The 26,118-nt window shown below is 45.8% G+C and overlaps 1 protein-coding gene across 1 annotated transcript in view; it reads right to left on the reverse strand.

Moving 5' to 3' along the window:
• FOXO1 (forkhead box O1) overlaps positions 1-9,651 on the reverse strand; it is a 114,916-nt gene extending 105,265 nt beyond the window's left edge. Inside the window, exon 1 of the mRNA XM_032150738.2 lies at positions 8,572-9,651. Within this exon, the coding sequence (XP_032006629.1) occupies positions 8,572-9,192 (621 nt within the window). The 5' untranslated portion in view covers positions 9,193-9,651. The remainder of the gene's footprint in view (positions 1-8,571) is intronic.
• Between the last annotated feature and the right edge of the window lie 16,467 nt (positions 9,652-26,118).

Genomic DNA, 26,118 nt, shown 5'->3' on the forward strand with positions numbered 1-26,118 from the left:
CTTCATATTTACACAAGTGTGTTCCTAAGTAGTTGAATTTTAAAATTTTTTAATGTAATCATATTTTCATAATTTCTTATTTGGCAAAAACAAAGATATCATTTGATAAATTTGGTCTATAACACAGCGTTATTTTCATAATATGTCCTTCCTACCTATACTTTCCAAACTGTGTATTTCATACCCCTATCACTCAGAGAAATTTTTTTTTTTTTTTGAGAGGGAGTCTGTCTCTGTGGCCCAGGCTAGAGTGCAGTGGCGCAATCTAGGCTCACCGTAAGCTCCGCCTCCTGGATTCACGCCATTCTCCCGCCTTGGCCTCCCGAGTAGCTGTGACTACAGGCGCCCGCCACAGTTGGCTAATTTTTTTCTGTATTTTTAGTAGAGACGGGGTTTCACCGTGTTAGCCAGGATGGTCTCGATCTCCGGACCTCACACTCAGAGAAATTGATGCTTCCCGTATTTTCAGGCCTTTATGAATGCCAGTCCACCATCCCAAAACTATATCTTGAAAATAAGATGAACTAATGGACAGAAAAATGTGCATTTACACAGATATATGATCAAGCAAGCATAATGAAATGTTATTAGTAGAAAAGGCAGTAGAAATTCTTCCAATTTTGCTGAATGCTTGAAAATTTTCATAGCGAAATCGTAAGGGAACAATCTCCCATCCCTTTTTTTTTTTTTTTTTTTTGAAATAGGAGTCTCGCTGTGTCGCCCAGGCTGGACTACAGTGGCATGATCCTGGCTAACCGCAACCTCCACTGCCCCCAACCCCCTGCCCCAAGTTCAAGCAATTCTCCTACCTCAGCCTCACAAGTAGCTGGGACTACAGATGCACGCCACCACACTCGCTTAATTTTTTCTATTTTTAGCAGTGACAGGGTGTTGCCATGTTGACCAAGCTGGTTTCTAACTCCTGACCTCAAATGATCTGCCCGCCTTGGCCTCCCAAAGTGCTGGGATTACAGGCGTGACCCACTGTGCCAGGCCCAATCTCCCATTTTCAATGCCTGGTTCAATGGCCAATACAGAACTTCAATTTTCTCTAAGACACTTAACTCTTCCCACTGTATATCATAGTTAGTTACACGTTGCATCTAGTCTTCCTACTGGATCTATGTTTTGAGTCATTGCTACCACTCAAAACACCTAGCACATCTTGTACACAGTAATCACTCAACAAATAAATGGAAAACAAAAGTACTTTGACAATCTGTTGAAAACAAAATAATCACTGTTCTTTAGTTATACTACTTCTTAAATTATTCTCACATGATACAGACTGATATTCTCAACACACAGGAAGCTGAAATATAAAAGACCCATGTTTCAAGAAAGAATTTTTTTCCTAACAACATATTTACAATATAACTGAGAAGCCAAGACATACAGACATTAAAGTTAAATTATATATAATACACAGCAGCATGAATTAAAAGATTACCAGATACTCACTCAGAGGACAAAAATTCCTCTGGGCAGGAGCCAAGATTGGAAGTTGGTGAACTGACTTGAGCCTTGCAGACTGAGCAAGATCTGCTGAATTTCGGGGCTCAAGATGATCTAAGCTCTGGGGACAGGAGCATCTAGGCCTGAAATACTAAAAGCTAAACTAGGGGAATGGTTAGGGGGTAGGAACAGAAAGTCTCAACAGACCCTAAGAAAGAAGAGTTAACAGATTTGGGAACACTAAACACCAGTGGAGTGCTCAAGAGGACACCAAGGTTTGAAAACTAGAGAAAGAACTAACTAGACCATAAACCCAACTGGGGACCTTGAAATGAGCCATCTGAGGGCAGGGGGAAATACAGTATGTTTGGTTTTAGACATACTGGATTTGAGATAAAAGTGGGACATCCAGAGCCTTTAGGTAACTGGATACACAAGGCAACAGGGAGTAAGTTACCTAAGAAAATACCAGAGAAAAAGTCCACAACTAGTCCTGAAGTATACTTATGAATGAGGATAGGAGAAGGAAAAATAAGAGAACCAACTGGAGAAGCCAGATGGCAGGAGGACCATTGTAATGCAATCCAAGATAAGAAATGATTTCTCAAAGCAAAGTTAAGAAAAGGAAGACTTGGGGCCGGGCGCGGTCGCTCACGCTTGTAATCCCAGCACTTTGGGAGGCCGAGGTGGGCGGATCACGAGGTTAGGAGATCGAGACCACGGTGAAACCCCGTCTCTACTAAAAAATACAAAAAATTAGCCGGGCGTGGTGGCGGGCGCCTGTAGTCCCAGCTAGTCAGAGAGGCTGAGGCAGGAGAATGGCGTGAACCCGGGAGGCGGAGCTTGCAGTGAGCCGAGATTGTGCCACTGCACTCCAGCCTGGGTGACAGAGCGAGACTCCGTCTCAAAAAAAAAAAAAAAAAAAGAAAAGAAAAGGAAGACTTAGACCACACCCCCAACTCCCATAAACAGTGCAGCTTCAGGGATCATCAGAACAAAAACCAGAATTGGGGGCTACATAGGCTAATTCCCTAAACAGCTCTCCCTTGATTTTTTTTTCCTGTAATGAATATGGCTTGAAATAAAGGACACATTTTGAATTTATGCCCTTATTAAAGTAATAAGTGAAGGTAAAAATTCACTAAATTGTATGATGAGGAGCTGCAGATTTACCTTTTCAGTAGTATTCGGCTTAATATCAAAACTAACTTGCTTTTTTGTTTTCCTTTTTAGTTTTTATCAAAACTATACAAAAATGGATGAAAGAAAAAAAAAGTAGCCCAAATGCCTGCCAAGTGGCAAGAATAAGTCAACCCTAGATTCAACTATTGGCGGTGCTTAACCTGCAAGTTGATAAACCACAGGGTGAAGACGGAGTGGAGTAAACTGGGATGCTAATGAATAAAGCAAGTTTTTTAAAAGGCTGAACCATATAAAATAGCCAACGTACAAAAATGTGTTTTTCACGTTTCGTATGTTCCTTAGAAGACTACAAATAACAAGTAGTAATACCTACAAAAGAATTTCTGTGCCACTGACTTGATTTTTGTTCATCCTCATCAGCAACTAGCAAAGAGGAAGATGTCTTCCACACTTTAAGTATTTGTACACAGCATATCCCTTAGGCACCAAAATACATACTTTTTCAAGTACATGTGGTCTTCTGTTTCACAGCTGAGGAACACCACCAGAAGCATCAGAATTCTTTAAGCACCAAGAAAAGGTGGTTGGTTATATGACCCCAGGGAGATCCTGGGGGGCTGGGCAAGTCTCTGCAAGTTGTTGCTACAAAGGCAAAGGCAAATCTTGAACTGCAGGGAAGCAGACCAACTCCTACACAATTGAAAATTCTGCCTTCCCCAATCACTATGTGGTATTTACACTGCCTTTCCAAGAGGATCCCCCAAAAGCCCCAAAGCTACAGCACATATAAGCCAAAAAAATGGCTGGGTAAATTCCCATGATGCCAGGGAACTGGGTAGTTTCCAAGGGCAGAGTGTTCCAGAAAAATGCAAATCATTCAGGCTTCCCCAAAGAAATTCCAGCCAAACACAGCTGCTATCTTAGAAAGTCTAAAACAAAATTGCAGTTTAGATGCTTGGATGAAGGGGCTAGAAGCACGAGGACAGGCAACATGTTTACAGTTTGCAAGGGATTCTAACTTGCCACTGAACATTCTTCCCCCTCATCCCATTTCATATCGCCTTGGAGAAGATTCCCTGTGTGTGCGGAGCATGAAATCTATGTGTCTGCTGCTAATGTGATATCTTTTCAGCAATTTTGGGATCTTGAAGACCTTTAACTTTTTTCAAGTTTACATGAGAATTAAAATGCCTTATTTTCAGTAGTCAAGTGTTCGTCACTTAAAAAAAAACAACCAGGCCATGAGCAGTGGCTCGTCCCGGTAATCCCAACTACTCGGGAGGCTGAGGTGGGAGGATCACTTGAGCCAGGGGCAGGCGGAGGTTGCAGTGAGCTGAGATCAAGCCACTGCACTCCAGCCTGGGCAACAGAGTGAGACCTTGTCTCAGAACAACAACAACAACAACAAAAATGAGAATCATTCAAAAAGAGGCCACTCTTCTCGCCATCCCCTCAACCAAGGACATGCCACAAAACCATGCGTAAAAAGTAAAGTTCTTGGGAGTGTGAAGTGAAGTATTCCAATTTGGCATCTATTTTGGAATTTCTGAACAAAATGTTTTAGCTCTCAAATAGATTCAGGTAACTTTCAGCCTTTAATAAGATGCTACATTTAGCTGCGTAACCCCCTCATCCATTTTAAATTATTTCCTCATTATCGCTTCCCCAAGTACATATACAGGATTATCAAGGCTTTCTTCTTTTTTTTTTTTGGAGACAGGGTCTCCCTCTGTTGCCCAGGCTGGAGGTCAGTGGCGTGATCTCGGCTCACTGCAACCTCTGCCTTCTAGGTTCAAGTGATTCTCCTGCCTCAGCCTCCCCAGTAGCTGGGACTACAGGCACCTGCCACCACACCCGGCTAATTTTTTGTATTTTAGTAGAGATGAGGTTTCACCATGTTGCCCAGGGTGGTCTCGAACTCCTGAGCTCAGGCAATCTGCCCACCTTAGCCTCCCAAAGTGCTGGGATTACAGGCGTGCACCACCACGCCCAGCCTATCAAGGCTTTCTCTAAGGTAATTTCAGTGACAATCCAGAGGTAGGAAAGATGTCTCAGATCCGCTAACCACTCAGTCTCACCAGGATTCTCTAAGTCAAATGTGACCATGCAACAAAAAAGCAGCCATCTTTCTAACGGGATCTCTGTGGCTGATTCAATTACTCACCTACAGATTATACCCAAATTACAGAATAAATATTTATTTCAAAACATAAGGAAATCCACTGTCAGTTCATAGGCCAAATAAGAAACATCACTCCCAATTAAAGATTTATCTTAAAAATAAAAAGCTTTGGGGCCAGGCACGGTGGCTTACCCCTGTAATCCCTGCACTTCAGGAGACCAAGGCAGGCAGATCACGAGGTCAGGAGTTCGAGGCCAGCCAAGCCAATATGGTGAAACCCCCTCTCTACTAAAAATTCAAAAATTAGCCAGGCGTGGTGGCGTGTGCCAGTAGTCCCAGCTACTCGGGAGGAGGCTGAGGCAGAAGAGTTGCTTGAACCTGGGAGGCGGAGGTTGTAGTGAGCCGAGATTGCGCCACTGCACTCCAGCCTGGGCGACAGAGTGAGACTCTGCCTCAAAAAAAAAAAAAAAAAGATATTTATCTTTAAATCAAAGAGGATACCTCTGATAATACAATCTAAAAATTTATTTAACAAGAGTTAAGTGGTATAGTCAAAGTCATTCTTTTAACCTAAAGTGTTCCAAATAATATCAAAAGAGTAAACTCAAAACTGCCATTTATTAAAAAAAATTGGAGTTCAAAATACCACTTCCCAAGCTTTAGAAGGCTTTCTATGTGAGAAAACAGGTCATGGAAATGAAGTTTCACTATTTATAAATACTGCACTAGATTTAGAAGATACCGGGTTTTCCAAAAGTCTTAGGTTCCACTTTGTGTGTGACCTTATGGCAATTCTAGCCAATATTAAAACAAGTGTAAGACATTTAACATACCATCCCCACAAACACAAAATGCATATCCTTCAAATATAACCAGCACTTAACTATCTAAAGAATGACATTAAAAGTTTTTGAATTCATTAACAGTTTTCCAACTAGTTTGTCCTATGCAAATGACTCAAACTTTCAGGCAGGCCCCAGGAAGTAGCACACAAGAAACTATTTAATTAAAGATTCAGCCTAATTCCCAGTAGTAAATCACAGGAAATATTTTGTTCCAAAGCAACCCCTCCTCAGTCCTAAAACAGTTAAGTTTTGGTTGCTTTGCATTTAAAAACTGGATTTAAGTTAAAATTCATAGTAAAATTTCTCTTTTATGACTCTTAGAACAGGAGTCTTTCAGATCTGAGAGTGAAACTTGGTTTTAACAAGTAACTCATTTTTATGAAACTAACCAGAAGACTAGTTATGAGTTAGAACAGCTCAGGTTGTTTCTTTTCTTCTTAAAATACCCTTTTACTCAAACTGAAAATGTACTTGCTGTAATCCGACTTAAACCAACTGACATTACACCTGAAACATTTACTCATTTGAGAAAGGCAGCCTACTCCAAAGCAAAGCCCCATTAGGCTCCCACTGGGAGCTGCCCAAGGGCCTCCAATTCCAGACAGATAACAGGTCTCCTAGCTCTGGCAAATAAATTAAAAAAAAAAAAAAAACTAAATTATTCTTGCATTTTTTAAAAAATCAGAACAAGAACCTGATAAAAATGGTTGTAAAGATGATTTAACATCAGAATCTATTTTTTTAAAAACCTAAATCTTAAAAAGTGTAAGTCATATTCCTAGTTTAACACTCTGACAATGCCATTTGAGACGCAAAACTAAAAATATCCCAAAACACTGCCTTTATCTTTAAAGAAAGGCACTCCAGCAAGTTGAAGTAGGTTGTATCCATTTCCAAGGACTAAAGAATGGTGTAAGTACACACTGTACTTTGAATGCAAAAAAAGGGGGGAGGATTTTTTTTTTAATGGCTAATACTCTGTAACAGCTGAAGTGGAATTGATAGATGAGCAAGTAAGTCAAGTACTTAAATTCAAATGTTAAGTAAAACAAGATTTGGCAGAAAATTTCGATTTTGTGACTTAATATATGCTGAGCTTAATGGTAAGAAGGCACTTTACTTTTTTGAAACACTTGGTAAAATTGCATGTAATGCCTGGTAATGAAGCAATAAGTGATACCCTTACTCTAAAACACACTTTGGAAAAAATAAAATGAATCTTGAACTCCTTCTAAAGGAACTTCAATATGGTGTGAGTAACTTAACCTTTTGACACGCATTAACCACAGGGATGACACTGTATGTAAAATAACCTTGGTGTTAACAACTGCGCAGCAAAGACCAATCTTTATTATGCTGTAGAGCCCAGTATGAGAGGCGAGGTAAGGTTTGTTTAAAAAGGTGTTTAGCTCGGCCGGGCACGGTGGCTCACGCCTGTAATCCCAGCACTTTGGGAGGCCGAGGCGGGCGGATCACGAGGTCAGGAGATCCAGAACATCCTGGCCAACATGGTGAAACCCCGTCTCTACTAAAAACACAAAAATTAGCTGGACGTGGTGGCTCGCGCCTGTAATGCCAGCTACTCGGGAGGCTGAGACAGGAGAATCGCTTGAACCAGAGAGTCGGAGGTTGCAGTGAGCCGAGATCGCGCCACGGTACTCCAACCTGGCGACAGAGCGAGACTCCGTCACGGGGGCGGCGGGGGGGGAGGTGTTTAGGTCAACTAGACAGCCTTTACAGCAATTCCGCCACCGGTGACAGTGAGAAACTGTCAGCTAGGGGAGGCCGCGCCGCGACTGGACCCCGCCCCCGGGAAGCCTCCCCGGAGCCGAGTGCCCCCGGGCCTTCTCCTCGGAGTCGGGAAGTGCCTGCCCCCACGCTAAGTCTCTCCTGGCCACGCTAAGTCTCTCCTGGCCACGCTCTGAAAGGCAAAAATGGCAAAAATCCTCCTTCGAGGCACCGCTCCCTCGACGCGCACCGCCACTCCGACTCCCTCAAAACACTGATCGCAAAGCCCCCGCCTGGTCCCTCATCTGGACCTCCATGCTCAAGAATAGGGTGGCAAGGCAGCAAAAGACGCACACATCCCAGCCGCCGGTCCCTCAAGGCAGCCTCTGTGTTTCTAACTAGAAGCCTCCTACCAGGGGCAAGACCAAGTTCGGGCACTTCCCCGCACGGAGAAACGCGGGCCCCACGGCGCCCGGCCCCGAAGCGCTGGCCCTTTAAAGGCGCGGGCTTCCTGCGTCCGGGGCCCCTCCCACGCCACCGCCACCGCCCGCGCCCGCCCCCGCCGAGGGTCACACTTGAACTTTAGCTCGCCCCGCGCAGCCAGGCGCCGGCGCTCCGCAGGTGGTGGCCGCCCCTTCGCACGTGTCGGAGGCACCACCTCGGGCTCGGGACGCCGGGCCCCCGGCACTCGAGGCCACTCCGAAGAAAACCAAAACAAAGCAAAATGCGCACCGCCTCCAGAAACTGCCCAGCCGGCCCTGCACCGTCCCCGGCCGGTCGCGCCCTGCCTGTCCCCTCCACCTGCAGCCCGGCCCCGGTGCAGGGAGGCTCCGGGGCCCCTCGCCGAGCCCGGCGGAAACAGCTCCGCGGCGCGGCCGGAGAGGACCCGCCCTCCCCCCGCGGAGGTCCGGGAGGGAAGGGGCAGCCGAAGCAGTCGGCTCGGGCCGGGGGTTGCCGCTCCCAGCGAACCCCTTTCTCCTTTCACTGGCAAACTTTTCGGCCGCTCTGACGTCCACTTCTTGGCGCACTTTCTTTACTTAGTTCCCCGACGAGCCCCTTTCCGCGTCTCACGCGAACTCCTGACTGGCGCGCACGCACACCTACTGCTGTCCCCGACTGGACCCGGGCGAGGCCACCGCGACCACCGCTTCTCGCCCGCCCTCCTGGGAACGCGCTGCCCTCCTGCTCCGCACCTTCAGGCCGAGCAAATTTGCACAGCTGCGCCCTCGCCTGACCCACCGCGCCCCCAAGGTCCGGCCGCGCGCCGAGGCCGCTCACCTTCCAGCCCGCCGAGCTGTTGCTGTCACCCTTATCCTTGAAGTAGGGCACGCTCTTGACCATCCACTCGTAGATCTGCGACAGCGTGAGCCGCTTTTCTGCCGAGCTCTCGATGGCCTTGGTGATGAGGTCGGCGTAGGACAGGTTGCCCCACGCGTTGCGGCGGGACGAGCTGCTCTTGCGCGGCTGCCCCGCGAGCGGCCCGGCGGCGGCGGGGGGCACTGGCGGGTGCTGCGACAGCTGCCCGGGCGGCGGGGGCTGCGGTGGCGCTGGGTGCAGGCAGCCCGCTTCCGGGCCCTGGAAATCCCCGCACAGCCCCCCGGTGGCGGCCGCCGCCGCCACCGCCGCCGCTACGGAGCCGGGCGCCTGCGGGAAGTCCTCGCTCTCCTCCAGCAAGCTCAGGTTGCTCATGAAGTCAGCGCTGACAGCGGCAGCCGAGGCCGAGGGCAGGCCCGCCGCGGCGTCGGGGTTGGCAGCCGCGCTGCCCGACGGCGCCGGGCTGGAGGTGGCCGAGTTGGACTGGCTAAACTCCGGCCTGGGCAGCGGCCAGGTGCACGAGCGCGGCCGGGGCAGCGGCTCGAAGTCCGGGTCGATCTCCACCACCTGAGGCGCCTCGGCCATGGTGACCCCCGCCCCTCCCCCAGCCGCAGGAGAGCCAAGAGGGGGAGAACGCAGCACGGGGGGCGGAGGGGGAGGAGGCTCGAAGAGACGGTCCGAGATGTGGGGGAACGAAGCCGGTGCGGCGAGCGGACGGAAACTGGGAGGAAGGCGCGGCGGAGTGGAAGCGCGAGCCCAGAACTTAACTTCGCGGGGCCATCCACGTCGAGGCTCCTTGGGGTCCACCGCACGGACTGGACGGCTGGCCAGAGCCGCCAGGCCGGGGCAGAGACTGCGCCGCGCTCCAGCTGACAGGGCCGCGGAGGGAAGGACGGACGGACGCCGCGGGTCGCTTGCTCTCCCCAGCGGCGCGCCCGCTGCGCTGCTGCCTGTTGAATGTGGCGGCTGCGGCAGCGGCTGCTGCGACTACCAGGCCGCCCAACTTACGGGATCTGCCGCCGCCCCCCGCCCGCGGCGGCGCGCGCGCCGGCCCGCCCCTGACCGACAGCCCGCGCGACCAATGGGCATGCGGCACCGCCGCCCGGGCAGCCAGTGGGCGCCGGGCTGGGCGGGGCCCGGTTTTCCACGGGGAGGCGGCGGTGGGCTGGTGGGGGGTAGTGGGGTGTTTTTCTCTTTCACACACTCACCTCCTTTTTTTTTTTTTTTGGGATCTCTATTATTTTCTGGTAATTCTCGAGTGTTTCTGTGATTCTCTCGCCTTCTCAGTGTTTTGATTGCTAGGAAGCAAACCAGCGTGGAGGCGGCGGCGACACTTTGTTTACTACGGAGCAGCAGAGCCGAGTACTCGGGAAGCCCGGGTGGGAGGAGGCGCTCGCTGCGCCCTGACCTCCGCTGCGGGCCAAGCCCGGCGGGCGGGCAGGGCAGGGGGCCGAGGGCCGAGGGCCGGGGGCGCGGGGTGGGCGGGCGGAGGCGGCCGCGCGGAATTCTACTCAATCGCTCCCTCCTGGCTCCACCCACGATGTCTTTGCTGAACGACGTGGGGAATCGGTGGGTTTTGTTTTGCTTTAATGTTTTCTTTCGCTGCGATCTGTCAAGTCCCCCGCCCCCGGCGCCGCGGCTCCTGCAGTCGAGTCCGCTCCGAGGGACACTTCTCCGTGCCCACCTGTCCGCACCCCCGGGCTCAGCCTGTGCCATTCGGTCTAGCCAGAGGCGCGTCACCCAGTCGGCAGCCCCCGGCCAGATTCACTGTATTCTTGACCTTTTTTAAAATGCTAGAAATGAGGAACAGGGGCTCCGGCGCGGGGAGGAGATTCTCTCGCCTCCCCGCACACACGAATCCAAAGGCACCCGCGACCGCATGCCCTCCGTGGGAACCTCTTCCCCTGGGCGGGAATCTCCCGCTCCGTCCACTGAGTCCAGGGCCGGCAGCGATGGGCTCAGGAGCGCAGTTAGCAAGAACCAGGTCACTTTACTACTTATCCCTAATTAAATTTAGCTGTTTGTTATTTCTTTTTTATTTGCAACGGAAGTGATCGGGTGTTAAGTAAAAACGCAAGGGGGGCGGGGGATAGGACCAAAGCCTTGGGGCGCAGCCTGCCCCACCCCCAAGTTCCTTGAGGCTACTTGCTGTGTGTGTCAGTCAACCCCCCACCCACACCCCACCTTTCCTCATCTGGGCTGCAGGTCCAGGACATCCTGTCAAGGATCAGTGGGGCCAAAGGTAGGAAGATAATGGCCCTTGTGTCTCAAGCAGAAGAAACAGTTTTCCAGTTTTGTTTTGTTATGCTTTTGCTTTTTTAGGAAGAGTATGGAAGGCATTTCCTTTTAGAAAGATAGGACCACTTAGGATGGAAGATGGACGGTAGGGTTTTAAATATCTTGTCCAAAAGGACAGCTTCTAACTCTTTTTTTTTAATCCCCTTTCTTTCTTACAAGTAATTCTGCAATGGAAAAAGTGGCATCTAGAGAAAATTAGTCAGTTGGACAAGAGGTTGTTGAAAAAATAAAAGAGAAAAGAGGGGAAAAAAGGAAAAATTAGGCCTCTTACAAAAGTTAAAAAGATTGAGAGAGATTATCTTTCTTCTTTTATATTCTCACTATCGCCTCTCTAGTCCGGGCTCCTGTTTCTTCAAAATCTATTTATCACAACAGCTTCTTGCTGATACTAGGGATGGGTGGGGTGGGGAGCGTGAGCCGGATGGATTGGGGACGGGCGGAGACTGGGTCCCACCCTGGTCTTGCGGTCTCTTCACATTTACTATCAAATTTGGACAGTCTGGGCCTCCTCTGCCAGCCGCTAGGGGACCTCAGTAACTCAGATGATGAGCTCAAAGGCAGGCCCCCAAAGTACAGCTGTTGCTTCCCCCCACCTTTCCAATTACACTCTGCAGAAGCAGCCCCCGATCCAGACAGCCGCACCCTAAAAATAGGCGGTGCCCTTCTGGATCATTCTTGGCAAAGGAAGCCAGCTTCAAATTTGGCCTTGCCTTCATTTCTATTCCGGTTTTTCAGGGCGTCAATCAGAGAAGAATATTTATTTGGTTAAAGGAGTCTTCCTGCAGACTTTCCCCAAATCTTTGAAATCTTTGAGGCGTCCCTGCCCAATTGTTTCTTCAAATGTCATAGTTTACTTTTATTTGGTCTTTCTTTAAAAAAATTGACGAGGCAGGCACAGAGAACCTATAACACCAATGTCCCTGACACATAGGTCCAAAAAATTAAAAATGTATATTGAAGGGTTTTTACAGCTAACCACCATACTGTTGTATCTAAATATCAGTTTACTGAACCCCAGGATGTTGGTGAATATTTCACTTGTTTCCAGTCTTTAGCTATCACAGACTGTTCTGTAAGAAATAACCTTGCAGGGAGGCCGAGGCGGGCGGATCACGAGGTCAGGAGATCCAGACCATCCTGGCTAACACGGTGAAACCCCGTCTCTACTAAAAATACAAAAAATTAGCCGGGCGTGGTGAGGGGCGCCTGCAGTCCCAGCTACTCGGGAGGCTGAGGCAGGAGAATGGCATGAACCTAGGAGGCGGAGCTTGCAGTGAGCCGAGATCGTGCCACTGCACTCCAGCCTGGGCAACAACAGAGCGAGACTCCGTCTCAAAAAAAAAAAAAAAAAAGAAAGAAAAGAAATAACCTTGCATAACTTCATTTCATATCTGTACAAGTATATATACAGGAGGAATTTCCAGAAATGGGAGTCACTGGGTCAGCAGGTATACCCATTCGTAGTTTTGAAAGGCACAGCCAAATTGCCCTCCACAAGGGTTATATCAAGCTAAACTTTCTTATCCATTAGACCCACAGAATGTTAAACTTGAAAGTAAACTTGGAGATCACCTTGGTGACCCCCTTTAACTTAGAAAAAGAGAGGTGCAGAGATGCTGATTTGCCCCAGCTCACATAATAACAGTGGTGATGCCAGGGCTATAGCTCTAATTTTTTGCTTTCCAATCAGTAACCTTCTCAAAACACAGATGGAAAATTATAAATATCCTGTAATCCCACTATAGCAATAACCATTATAACTTCGTGGTGTATTTTTTTTTTTTTTTTTTTTTTGGGACGGAGTCTTTCTCTGTTCCCCAGGCTGGAGTGCAGTGGCGTGATCTCGGCTGACCGCAACCTCCACCTCCTGGGTTCACGCCATTCTCCTGCCTCAGCCTCCCGAGTAGCTGGGACTACAGGCGCCCGCCAACACGCCCGGCTAATTTTTTGTATTTTTAGTAGAGACGGGGTTTCACCGTGTTAGCCAGGATGGTCTCGATCTCCTGACCTCGTGATCCGCCCGCCTCGGCCTCCCAAAGTGCTGGGATTACAGGCTTGAGCCACCGCGCCCGGCCTTCGTGGTGTATTTCCTTCCAGTCAACCCGCAGATCTTAGTAATCATAGTTAGATGAACTCCACTGAACCAAATAAAGGTTTGAATTAAAAGAACAAATAGGCCGGGCGCAGCGGCTCATGCCTGTAATTCCAACACCTTGGGAGGCCGAGGCAGGCGGATCACCTGAGGTCAGGAGTTCCAGACCAGCCTGGCCAACATGGTGAAACCCCATCTCTACTAAAAATACAAAAATTAGCTGGGTGTGGTAGCGGGTGCCTGTAATTCCAGCTACTCAGGACGCTGAGGCAGAAGAATCCCTTGTACCCCGGAGGTGGAGGTTTCAGTGAGTCGAGATTACACCACTGCTCCAGCCTAGGTGACAGAGTGAGACTCTATCTCAAAAAAATTAAAAAATTTAAAAAAAGATAAAAAATAAAAGATCAAGAAAACAGACATAAAACAATGATAGTGATAATAAGATAATGAAAGAAGAGATCACAGAAGAAGTTTTTCTGTTTTTTGGTTTTTTTTTTTAGTCAAAAATGTAAATGTTGCCATCTCTGAAGGGTGACAAAGTATTTAGGTCATCCCTGGTTCTGCTTAAGAGAAAAAGTTCTTTTCTCCTTCCTTGTGTTTTGTGGTTGCAGCTTGCTTTGAAGGCATTTTCTACTGATTATCACTTAGTTGCTGCATGTGTCTGAACTGGGAAGGAATAGGGAAGAAAAATGTCTTATGTCAGGTAAGGACAATTAAAATGAAAAAGGAAATTTATCCTTACAAAGCCCATCTCACAAAACTATGTGATGTTCTTTTCTGTGCCTGGTTTTCAGGGTAACTATTGCCTCGTCCTTAACAGGAAGACTGAGGGATGGTTCCCTTTGATCAATTCCCAGGCAGAAATTTCTACATTTACCCCTCACCAACACATGATAGATCTCTGGTTTAAATTTAAATTTTTACTTGTCGAAATAAATAATTTAAGTTCCATTTAATGAGTAAGTGGAAAACTTGGATGCTGATTTTTTCAGTCAGGGCACTTCACTTCGAATTTCATATTCCCTTTCCCCAACAACTGTCCGTTTCCAAAACTTTGTCTGAATTATTAGGAGGTACTGCTGTCAACCTGAAACAGCCTTTCTTCACTTAGCCCATAGAAAGTAATAATCTGAAAAATATGTATATAGCCTCAGGTCTTTAAACCAATGTCCTGAAAGCTGGCATATTAACTGGTAGCTGTAGTAAGATTAGAAGTAACCATTCGTTTCTCTTAAGGGATAATTTCCTTTGGGTTTTGTCACTAATTCCACAAATATCTACAGAGCACCTCCTACATATATGCCAGGTGCTGTGCATGTTAGAGTCCATTGTTTTGATGGTAAATTCCTTGAGCTCCAAAATGGTTTATTTTCCCTGATACGATATTTGCTATCAGAGTTAAGAACACTGTTCTTTTCTAATCAGCAATGCATAGTGACAATATTTATTTGGAGGAATTACATAAAAATGTTTTTGATGGGTAAAAGAAATGCTAAGGCTGGAAAAATTGAAATATAGTCACCATTTTGGAGGAAAATAATGAGATGAAGTGGAAAAGATTTAAAAATGCACCATCCACTGGCACTGGGAGTATGAGTTCTGACCACTAAGCCTCAGGGTTGGGATGATCTTATTACAAACGAACAAAAGACGGAGACTACCTCTGGTTATGTCTACTAACCTGTAACAGAAGGGAAGCAGTGAACCACTTCTTTTGTCAATTCTGTTGTGAAGGGCCAGTGTTTGTCAACTTCAATAAACTATTCCTTCACTTTAGGTATTAGTGAGAGACTACTTGTGGGTCTCTGCAGGAATACTAACACATATTTGTAGATAACCTAAATGACCGACTATAGAGAATGGTTAAATAAATAATGGCATATCTATAAGGTGGAATTTCACACAGCCATTTAAAATAAAATCTTTGGGCCGGGCATAGTGGCCCACACTGGTAATCCCAGCACTTTGGGAGGCTGAGGCAGGCAGATCACTTGAAGTCAGGAGTTCCAGACCAGCCTGGCCAACATGGTGAAACCCTGAAATCCTGTCTCTACTCAAAATACAAAAATTAGCCAGGCGTGGTGGCGCAAGCCTGTAGTCTCAGTTACTAGGGAGGCTGAGATGGGAGGATCACTTGAACCCAGGAGACAGAGGTTGCAGTGAGCTGAGATCATGCCACTGCACTCCAGCCTGGACGACAATAAAATAAAATAGCTTTCCCAAACCAAAAGGGGATACACATTAGAATTAAAATTCTTTCTAACATTGAGAACTCATAGAATTGCCGTAAAATTAATGATGGTACATGAAATTCCAAATTCTCTGAATGTCACAAATCTGAATGTTACATTCATGTTTGAAACACAATGTGTTTTCACTATTTTATTTCTGTTTCTTGTCATATTAAAGCTCTTAACACACTTCCAAAAAAGGGGGACATATGTATTAAATAAGAAAATGCTGCCATGTTGAACACAGATGGTACAACGTTTCTGGCAGAAAGGAAGTTTAACAAGGCATTTAACTTATTTACTTGGAAAACTAATATGCATGAATGTTCAAGTAAAGCAGTAAGAAATTAATTGCTGTTTTACAATAATCAGTTTTTCCAATCTAATCACTGTATTTCCATACCATGATAGCAGAGAAAGGGAGTCAAGTGTGATTGTAAACAAACTACTGACTAAGAGAATCCAGGATAGGAATGAAGGAAGAAACTGTTAGCATTTTATAGTAACTAACCAAGTTGCTTGTCATTCGTTGATAAAAATCAATAACAAGAGGTAATAACTGTGTAGTTAGAGTACATGTGTTTTCCATATGATACGTACAGTCACTGACTGTCAGCCAGGGTGTAAAAACAGGAGGCAAGAGTTTATCGAATTTCAGGTTTGGCTGACTCACAGGGCCCACCCATATGCAAAGTCTACTCTGGCAGAGAGTCAACATAGATGAATAGTGAGTTCCCTGGGATATCAGGTTTCTACTTTGTGGTGAATACACCCTTTAAAACACACTGAAATATTCTATATTCTAAGGTTTAACATTTAAAAATGGAATTCCTAATTAGCTGATTACTGATATAGTGCTGGAGTAAAGATTAATTTGTCTCGTGTGATGCCATGTGTACTTTAAATAATTTTGTGTTTCAACAACAAACTGAAAACAGAACATTTGACGGCTATGTTGCATGCCTGAGCTCTAGAGCATTCCAACCTGGAAAAATTCTTTCTATAATCCAAGACTAGGCTCCGGAAGCTGTCTTCCTCATTTTTCAGATTTACAGATCATCTGACACAAGATGAGCTGTAAGTCAATAAATATACATATAAGTCTACTTTCAAGATGTTTTCAGTTATAAACTGTAAATCATTTTTTACCCAGAATGAGAATATACACATGAAAGTTTTCTTTATGCTCCAGTGTTAATAAAAACTGCTCTTTTTTTTCAACAATAACTATGGACCAAGCACTTTACAGCTATTATCTGAATCAGTCCTCCAAGCCACCCAATAATATAAGCGTTATTATGACTCACATTTTACAGAAATTGAAACTAAGGTACAAAGAGCTAAGAATCTTACCTGAGGTCTTATCTTAGAAGTTTATGTAATTACAATCAGACTTGAACCTACTGTTACCCAAATTCAGAACTCATCTCCTGTTTAACATGACACTTTCTGCCTCTATAAAATGTTGGGTTTTTCTAGAGGACAAGAAATTAATGAGAGGTTAATTTAAGGTTTCAATTTTTTTTTCCAGAAAATTGATATTTGGACTTTTTGGGGGGTAATCTATGTCAGCAATCATCTCTGCCTAAAGCCAATTCAGTTTATGTTAATGATAGAAGCCCAGGGACAGAACATAAATAACAATAATAATGCTGATGTTTGCATGTGTATAAGACAAACCATGCAGGGGATTTCAAGCCATTAGCACTTGCTTATTTAAACAGCCAGCCTAAGACCGTATACAATAAGAGCAGCCAGCTCTTCCAGAATGGTTGGTTTATCTGGAACTCTTTCCAAATCCCTCCTTATCCTGAATAAAGGCACATCAAACCAAGTTCAACAGCCATATTGAGTTCTATCCCCATCAAGAAAAGGGACTAGCGTTGGATATTTATCAAAAAGCCTGTCCACAGCTGAGTTTCAGAAGCTTAGAGTTAGATTAAAACAAATGAACATGTGTTTTACAGTTCAGACGGTGGGTCTTATTCCAGTAATATGTAACCCACCCCTACTGCCTGGACCTGCTGGGGAATTCAGCAGAGCCATAAGGTTTACTTTCATGAGGTGATAAACTAAAGCAACACAAACAAAGCCCTTGTGTTCCTCTCTGTTTTGAAGTTGGCTTCAAAGTTGAATTGCAGAATGTCCCTCTCTCCCACCAAGTGGGCATAAAATATCAGAAATATTTTTAAAGCACCTTTAGAAAAAGTTACTGCGTCAGACATGGTGGTGTGTGCCTGTAGTCCCAGCTACTCGGGAGGCTGAGGCAGGAGGATCGCTTGAGTCTGTAAGTTTGACATTGGTACCAAAACCTTGTCTCAAAAAAGAAAAACTTGGCTGGAGGCTGGATGAGGTGGCTCACGCCTCTAATCCCAGCCCTTTGGGAGGCCGGGGCAGGAGGATCACTAGAGGTCAGGAGTTCGAGACCAGCCTGGCCAACATGGTGAAACCCAGTCTGTACTAAAAATACAAAAATTAGACAGGTGTGGTGGCACGCGCCTGTAATCCCAACTACTCGGGAGGCTGAGACAGCGGAATTGCTTGAACCTGGGAGGCAGTGAGCCGGGATCGCACCACTGCACTCCAGCCTGGGCGAGAGAGTGAGAATTTGTCTCAAAAGAAATGGGGTGGAATCAGGTGTCAGTGTCCCCAGTTTTCATGAAAAGCATAAATAAAACTTCCTTCAGCTAAGAGTTGAGGTTGTATTCTCTTTCCTTCAGTGTCACATCACAGAGAAGCATGGAAAGCCCCCATCAATCACAGACAAGAGGCTAGCCCTAGTTAGAAGAGCTTATCTGCGGCTACTTTCCTTTCAGGTGGGAACAGTTTAAATTGCCACTAAATCACAAAAGGAAAATCACTCCTTGGTGTTTTCCCATCTCCAGGAGATGTGCTAGTTTTAATGGCCCATTGGCCATTGGCCTGTGCATCCACTAATGTTGGCATCAGTAGATGCTGAAGATTAACGCCAACCATTGTATGATAACCCAGTAAAACAAAATCAGTTAAGCATCTCAATGCATTATCTCTCTTTTTAAGTATCTATATATCTGACTCATGATTTGATTTTCCCTTTTCATTGTACACACAGCCAAATTAGGAGCCTGGCAGAGGTCTGGGGAAGTAGGGTGGAGAAGGAAAAGAATGCTTCCCCCTCCCTGCTGTCCTCTGGACATGACAGCACACCCAGAGTCCCTCAGTCATATCCAGCCATGACTGGGGTGAGGAGAAGACAATGGGAACACAGAGGCTCTTTACAGATCATAGCAACCCCTCAAGTTTGCCATGATGCTGGTCCTCTATGCAAAATATGATAAAGTGAAATCACAAACAGATCTTCCAAGAAAAGCAGAAAATCAACAACGCATGATCAACTAGAACCTCTTTTATTCCCTAAGTAGCATTCCATTTATTTTGTATTTTGAATTTTTATTTTGGTATGACTTGCCACCTACATACCTCAAAGAGGTATTGTAAGGATTAAAATAATGTCTTAAAGCACTTTGAAACAGGGATAAAATGTTTGTTCTCTGACATTGGTACAACCTCGTGGGTAGGTTTTTGTTAGTATACAAATTACTTTAACTCTGGTAAATACATGATTTCTAAATCACTGATATTTGTTCTAAATTGTACCATAGCTCCTCCACATTCACGTGTTAGGCACATTGGTTGCCAAATCCAACCGGTCCTTTGTGAATTTAGAGATAATATGTATAATCATGGCAAATCATAGCAAGAGTTTAGGAAGGCCTCTAATCTCAGGGATTGTTACTGCCTATTCATGCCCTACAGCTTTGAGGGTTTGTGTTGTTGTTATGGTTGGTTTTTTGGTTTTTTTTTTTAGAGACAAGGTCTTGCTCTGTAACCCAGGCTGGAGTTGCAGTGGTGCGATCATAGCTCACTACAGCCTCGAACTCCTGGGCTCAAGTGATCCTCCCAACTCAGCCTCCCTAGGTGTTAAGACTACAGATGCTTGCCACCACGCCCAACTAATTTTTAAATTTTCTGTAGAGATGGGATCTCCCTATGTTGCCCAGGCTGGTCTGGAACTCCTGGCCTTAAGCAATCCTCCCATCTCAACCTCCCAAAATACTGGGATTACAGGTGTGAGCCATTGCACCTAGCTGCTATGAGTTTTACATGGAAGTAAATTGAGAATTTTGAATCTTTGATCTATCTTTTTATACGATCTGATATACCAAAACGTTGCTAGAAAAGCTTTAAAAATCCTCCTATTACTCTTGATAGTCTCAGCAGGCAATTAAAAAGCAGTTAAAAATAAAATTAGCTGACTCATTTCAGGAGTTTAGCTGACAGTGGTCCTGGTAGCTTCAGCTTCACAGATAATGTTGTCACAGAAAGCAGCACAACAACTTTAACAATCATGCAAATTTCTCCAAAATAATTGAAAAAGAGAATTTATACAATGTATCCTTTGGTTTTCTGTGGCTCTTCTTTTGGACAAAATTCTCAAAAACTGAACCCACTCAGACACCCCAACATATTTTGTAAGAGTTAGATGTTGCTTTAAGAAATATAAAAACTGGGGCCGGGCGTGGTGGCCCATGCCTGTAATCCCAGCACTTTGGGAGGCTGGGGTGGGAGGATTGTTGAAGCTTGGGAGTTCAAGTCCAGCCTGGGAGACCCGGTCTCTTAAAAAAAAAAAAAGAAGAAGAAGAAGAAACAAAAATTGGAGACAAATGACTGTCTCATAAAAATTTTAAAATCTTACAAAATTAACTCTCTCAAATAAGAAAAGCAAAACATATAGAACAGCAATAACAACAAAAAGTAGACGACTTGAAGGGAATTGGAATATAATGGCTTCTAAGTCTGGGATCTGTTTTTCTGGGTTTGATTTCTTTTTCTTTTTTCTTTTTTCTTTTTTTTGAGACAGAGTTTCGCTCTTGTTGCCCAGGCTGGAGTGCAATGGCGCTATCTCGGGTCACTGCAACCTCCACCTCCCGGGTTCAAGCAGTTCTCCTGCCTTAGCCTCCCAAGTAGCTGGGATTACAGGCACCTGCCACCACGCGCAGTGAATTTTTTGTATGTTTAGTAGAGACAGGGTTTTGCCATGATGGTCAGGCTGGTCTTGAACTCCTAACCTCAGGTGATCCACCCGCCTCAGCCTCCCAAAGTGCTAGGGATACAGGCGTGAGCCACTGCGCCTAGCTGTGATTTCTTTTTTTAAGACTAGTTAAATTCTTGTTTAGGAAGAAGGCAATAGCCTAATTTTAATGTTCACTTTTAAAATTAAAAAGTACTCATGTCTTTTCACGTAGATGAATTATTTCTAACAAGGCAGATTCTGCAGTTATTCCTAGATTAGTTATTCTTGGCAGTTGTACTGTAAAACCACGTGTCAACTGTGTGTACACACGATGATTCTATTAAAAGATATCATAAATGCCACCTTATTTTCACAGCCCAATTAAAATATACAACAAATTTAGTCACTAATAAACAAAAATGGATGAGAACCATGGAAACGTCTTAAATTAGAAACCAGGAAAACCTGAAATTTAAAAACAAAAGAAGCTGCTAAAATTACACGGGGTAAAAATTTATATTGTAAATGTTACCAAAAAACATTTAAAGGTGTGAAAGGGTTTTGTTTTTCTCTTAATTAACAAGGACAGTCTTAGTTCTACCTTTGATGATCAATTCTTAAACAGGTCATAATGAAAGCATTATTTTTTATTTTTATTTATTTATTTTTTTGAGACTGAGTTTCACTCTTGTTGCCAAGGCCAGAGTGCAATGGCGTGATCTCCACTCACTGCAACCTCTGCCTCCTGGGTTCAAGCGATTCTCCTGCCTCAGCCTCCCGAGTAGCTGGGATTACAGGTGCCCACCTCCACACCCAGCTAATTATTTTTTTGTATTTTTAGTAGAAATGAGGTTTCACCATGTTGGCTATGCTGGTCTCAAACTCCTGACCTCAAGTGATCCACACACCTCGGCCTCCCAAAGTGCTGGGATTATAGGCACAAGCCACCAAGCCTGGCCTATTTTTTATTTTTTTATTAAAACAATTTTTTTTGAGATGCATTTCTCTCTGTTGCCCAGGTTGGAGTGCAGTGGCGTGATCTTGCTCACTGCAACCTCTGCCTCCAGAGTTCAAGTGATTGTCCTGCCTCAGTCTCCAGAGTAGCTGGGATTGCAGGCATCTACCACTGCACCTGGCTAATTTTTTTTTTTTTTTTTTTGAGTTGGAGTCTCACTCTGTCGCCCAGGCTGGAGTGTGTGGTGGCGCGATCTCTGCTCACTGCAACCTCTGCCTCTGGGTTCAAGCGATTCTCCTGCCTCAGCCTCCCAAGTAGCTGGGACTATAGGCGCGTGCCACCACACCTAGCTAATTTTTTTTGTTTTTAGTAGAGATGGAGTTTCACCATGTTGGCCAGGCTGATCTAGAACTCCTGACCTCAGGTGATCCGCCCGCCTTGGCCTCCCAAAGTGCTGGGATGACAGGCATGAGCCACCACGCCCGGCCATTTTTGTATTGTTAATAGAGACTGGGTTTCACCATCTAGGCCAGGCTGGCCTTGAGCTCTTTACCTCAAATGATTCTCATGCCTCTGCCTCCCAAAGTCCTGGAATTACAGGCATGAGCCACTGTGCCCAGCCTATTTTTTATTTTATTTTATTTATTTTTATTTGTTTGTCTGTTTGCTTGTTTTGCTCTGTCTCCCAGGCTAGAGTGCAGTGGCGTGATCTCCACTCAGTGCAACCTCCACCTCCCGGGTTCAAGTGATTCTCCCGCCTCAGCCTCCCGAGTAGCTGGAACTACAGGCGCACGCCACCACACGCGGCTAATTTTTGTATTTTTAGTAGAGACAGGGTTTCACCATGTTGACCAGGCTGGGCTCGAACTCCTGACCTTGTGATCTGCCCGCTTCGGACTCCCAAAGTGCTGGGATTACAGGCGTGAGCCACTGCGCCTGGCCGCTGGGCTAATTCTTTTATGTTTTTATAGATATGAGGTCTCACTCTACTGCTCAGGCTGGTCTAAAACTCCTAGCCTCAAGTGATCCTCCTACCTCGGCCTTCCAAAATATTGAGATCACAGGCGTGAGCCACTGTGCCTGGATGAAAAATTATTTTTAAATGGGTCGCGATGGAGATTTTATTAAAATGGTCATAATGGATAAAGTACTTTCTTTTGTTTCCTGGAGCTATTCAAGGGCCTTTCTTGAGCTGGATCAGAGTAGACACTTAACTTACCTCCCTCCATGAGCCCTGTGCCACATTCCCTCTTCTCTTAGCTGGCTGAGAAAAAGAACAAGAGAAAAAAGCTAGGGAAGTTTTTTAAATAATTATTTCTTACTCAATTGAAAACCCAAAGCGTGCTGTGGTTCTCATACATACACATGATCATGAGCTCTGATACCCACCAGTGACCAGGCTGCTCCCAGGCACTCAACTTCTTCCTTTCAATGATACTTGTCATTCTTTGACTGATGTTAGCACAACTAAATTCTCTTTTTTCCTCGAGAAACCTGATTATTATGGTCTGAATTGTGTTCTTCCTCCCCAAGTTCACATGCTAAACGTCTAACCCCCACTACGGCAGAATATGACTATCTGGAGACAGGCCCTTTAGAAAGGTGACTAAGTTAAAATGAGACCGTTAGGCTAGGCCTTAACCCAATCAAACCTCTGTCCTCATAAGAAAGGGTGATTTGGATGCACAGACGCCAAGGATGGCTGCACAGGGGAAAGACCATGTGAGAACAGGGAGAAGGCAGTCATCTGCAAACCAAGGAGCAAGGCGTCAGGAGAAAGCAAGCCTGCTGGCACTTTGATCTTGGGCTCCAGACTGTCAGAAAATAAATTTCTGTTGTTTAAGGCACACAGTCTGTAGTATTTTGTTAGGGCAGCCCTCGCAAATTACAATGACTGTATGATCAATTATGTTTTTCCAAACATAGGTTAGGTTTTTAACATTCAAATGAGGAATGAAAGGACCCTAATTCAGGGAGGCAGTTAAGCAAATAAAGCACTAATTTTAGAGGCAGTCTCAACCAAACCCACTCTCCTAATGCGTGGTTGCTTAACAAAGCGGCGCAGTCAGCACCATACAGGAAAACTGACTTACTATGTGCTAGGTATTGTTCTAAGCTTATTTATTTATTTATTTATTTATTTATTTATTTATTTATTTATTTATTTATTAATGAGACAGAGTCTTGCTCTGTCGCCCAGTCTGGAGTGCAGTGGCGTGATCTCGACTCACTGCAACCTCCACCTCCCGGGTTCAAGCAATTCTCCTGCCTCAGCCTCCCAAGTAGCTGGCACGTGCCACCACACCCAGCTAACTTTTGTATTTTTAGTAGAGACGGGGTTTCACCATGTTGGCCAGGCTGGTCTCAAACTCCTGACCTCAAGTGATCTGCCAGCCTTGGCCTCCCAAAGTGCTGAGATTATAGGCATGAGCTACCACACCCAGCCTCTAAGCACTTTTCTATATAAACTCATTTAATCTTCACAAAACCCTACTGGGCAGGTATGATTGGAAATTGAGGCACAGGGAGGTTTTGTTACTTGCACATTTGGGATACAAACCCAGGCAGGCTAGAGCCACGGCTTTGCTTCTAACCAGTAATCCATGCTGCTTCCTTAGTTAATAGCTCTAATGCTTATTACCCCTCCCTCACCAACCACTCAGCAGGACAAAGTGGTAAATTCAAATTCAGGCTCTACTCATTCCTCCAGGCAGTTTCATTATCTGAGTACTTGGCATAATAATATCTTCCTGCTGTGGGGGTCGCCTGAGATAATGATACAGGTGCTTGCCTGTGGGATCAGCCCCAGGCACTGCAGGCCTATTTGCAGTCCCCTCTGTATCTCGGGTCTCAAGTTCCATCTGATGATATTCAAAGAAACTCCACCAGGGCCTTAGGTTCCATCAGGGGCTTCTTCCAGATCATCTTGTATCAGTTATGCACAATGATTCAGCCACACCCAGCCACAAAGGCTCATTACCTCTTGCTTTCAGTAAACCAGAGTGAACACAGGTAAGAATGGGAGAAAAAAGAGGTCCCAACTCATGCTTCCCTGACCCCTGTATCTCTTCCCTAGGCTTCTGGAGAGCCGGCCCTAGGCAGCTGGCAGCCTTAGAACATTAGAAGGAGAGAGTCTTTGGATGGAAAGTATCCGGGAGGAGGGCTCATTGAAAGGAAAAGGCAGCCTATTGAAATTCAAGTTAAGCTTAGACCGGATCCTATGGCTAACTCCCATAGGATATCCTCTGGCTGTCTCATGTGGGCATAGCCACAGGATCTGGTCTGTGCTTGCAGAGCCGTACCACCCTCCTCCCCACACCGAGTTGCCCGTAGGTACAATTTGAACTCCCCACCCACCATGGTCTGCTGGACGTCTTAATACCAGACCTGCCTTTCCTGGAGCTGGCCTCAGATGGATTCAGCTGGATCCAGTCCATCCAGATTGTAAGCTCTGGCCCTCCAGATAACCTCTGTGGCTTCCTCCAGGCCTCCCACAGTTGGGGCCACTTGGAATCACAGTTGATAATGTTAGTTGCCGGCAATCACCCCGATCTCTAAGACTTCATCTCCGTGCTTTCTGTTCCTTTGCCAACCACCTGTTCAGGCTGATGATGACATTTAATGAATCTCCTTCCTAGTCTTGATAACAGCACAGGTCCCTCACTATAAGGAAAGAAACAGCCTTTCAAGAACCTGCTTTGGAAATTGGCACTCTCGACATACAACTGCATTCCTTTTAGCTCACATTACTGCAGCTGCTCCAGTGCCAGCATCTAAAGCATCTCATCTTGTGTCTGATGCAGTGAAATCACCTTGTGGGGAGAGCAGTCAATGTGTTGGTAGGGACCGAGGGCCAAGCCTACCCCACTGGGAACTGGCTGGGCTGGGCCCTGTGTTCGATAGAAATCCTAACATATTCAGAGCCATAGGAATTTTCTTTTTTCTTGCGCTGATAGTTTACTTCCATACTACTAAAATTTGCAAAACAAAATGCCACAGTCTAGGCTAAATACAGTGCACATTCTCTCTCTCTCTTTTTTTTTTTTACTTTTTTTTGAGACAGAGTTTCACTTTTGTCGTCCAGGCTGGAGTGTAATGGCATGTTCTTGGCTCACTGCAACCTCCACCTCCCGGGTTCAAGGAATTCTCCTGCCTCAGTCTCCCAAGTAGCTGGGATTACAGGCACCCGCCCCCACCATGCCCGGCTAATTTATTTTTTATTTTTTATTATTTTTTATTTATTTATTTATTTATTGAGACGGAGTCTTGCTCTGTTCCCCAGGCTGGAGTGCAGTGGCGCAATCTCGGCTCACTGCAAGCTCTGCCTCCCGGGCTCACGCCATTCTCCTGCCTCAGCTTCTCCGAGTAGCTGGGACTACAGGCGCCCGCCACCACATCCGGCTAATTTTTTGTATTTTTTAGTAGAGACGGGGTTTCACCGTGGTCTCGATCTCCTGACCTCGTGATCCGCCCGCCTCGGCCTCCCAAAGTGCTGGGATTACAAGCGTGAGCCACCGCGCCCGGCCGCCCGGCTAATTTTTTTTGTATTTTTAGTAGAGATGGGGTTTCACCATGTTGGCCAGGCTGGTCTCGAACCCCTGACCTCAGGTGATCCACCTGCCTCGGCCTCCCAAAGTGCTGGCATTACAGGCGTGAGCCACCGCGCTGGCCACAGTGCACATTCTCTAGCTGCGCTGCATGGCCACAGGCAAAGGCATAAGCTTTCTTGTCCCCCTCCATCTGATGAAAATAAATAATCCAAGAAACAGAACATTTACTTTTTCAGGACCAGATTTATTCATGGTATTGGCTGCTCTTCTGGTAAATGAGCTGGGACTGCAGGAATCAAGCCTGCCCGTGTAAACATGGCACTCGGACCCCT

This window comes from Hylobates moloch, unplaced genomic scaffold (genome assembly GCF_009828535.3).
Source record: "Hylobates moloch isolate HMO894 unplaced genomic scaffold, HMol_V3 SCAFFOLD_4, whole genome shotgun sequence".
In the NCBI taxonomy this organism is placed as follows: Eukaryota; Metazoa; Chordata; class Mammalia; order Primates; family Hylobatidae; genus Hylobates; species Hylobates moloch.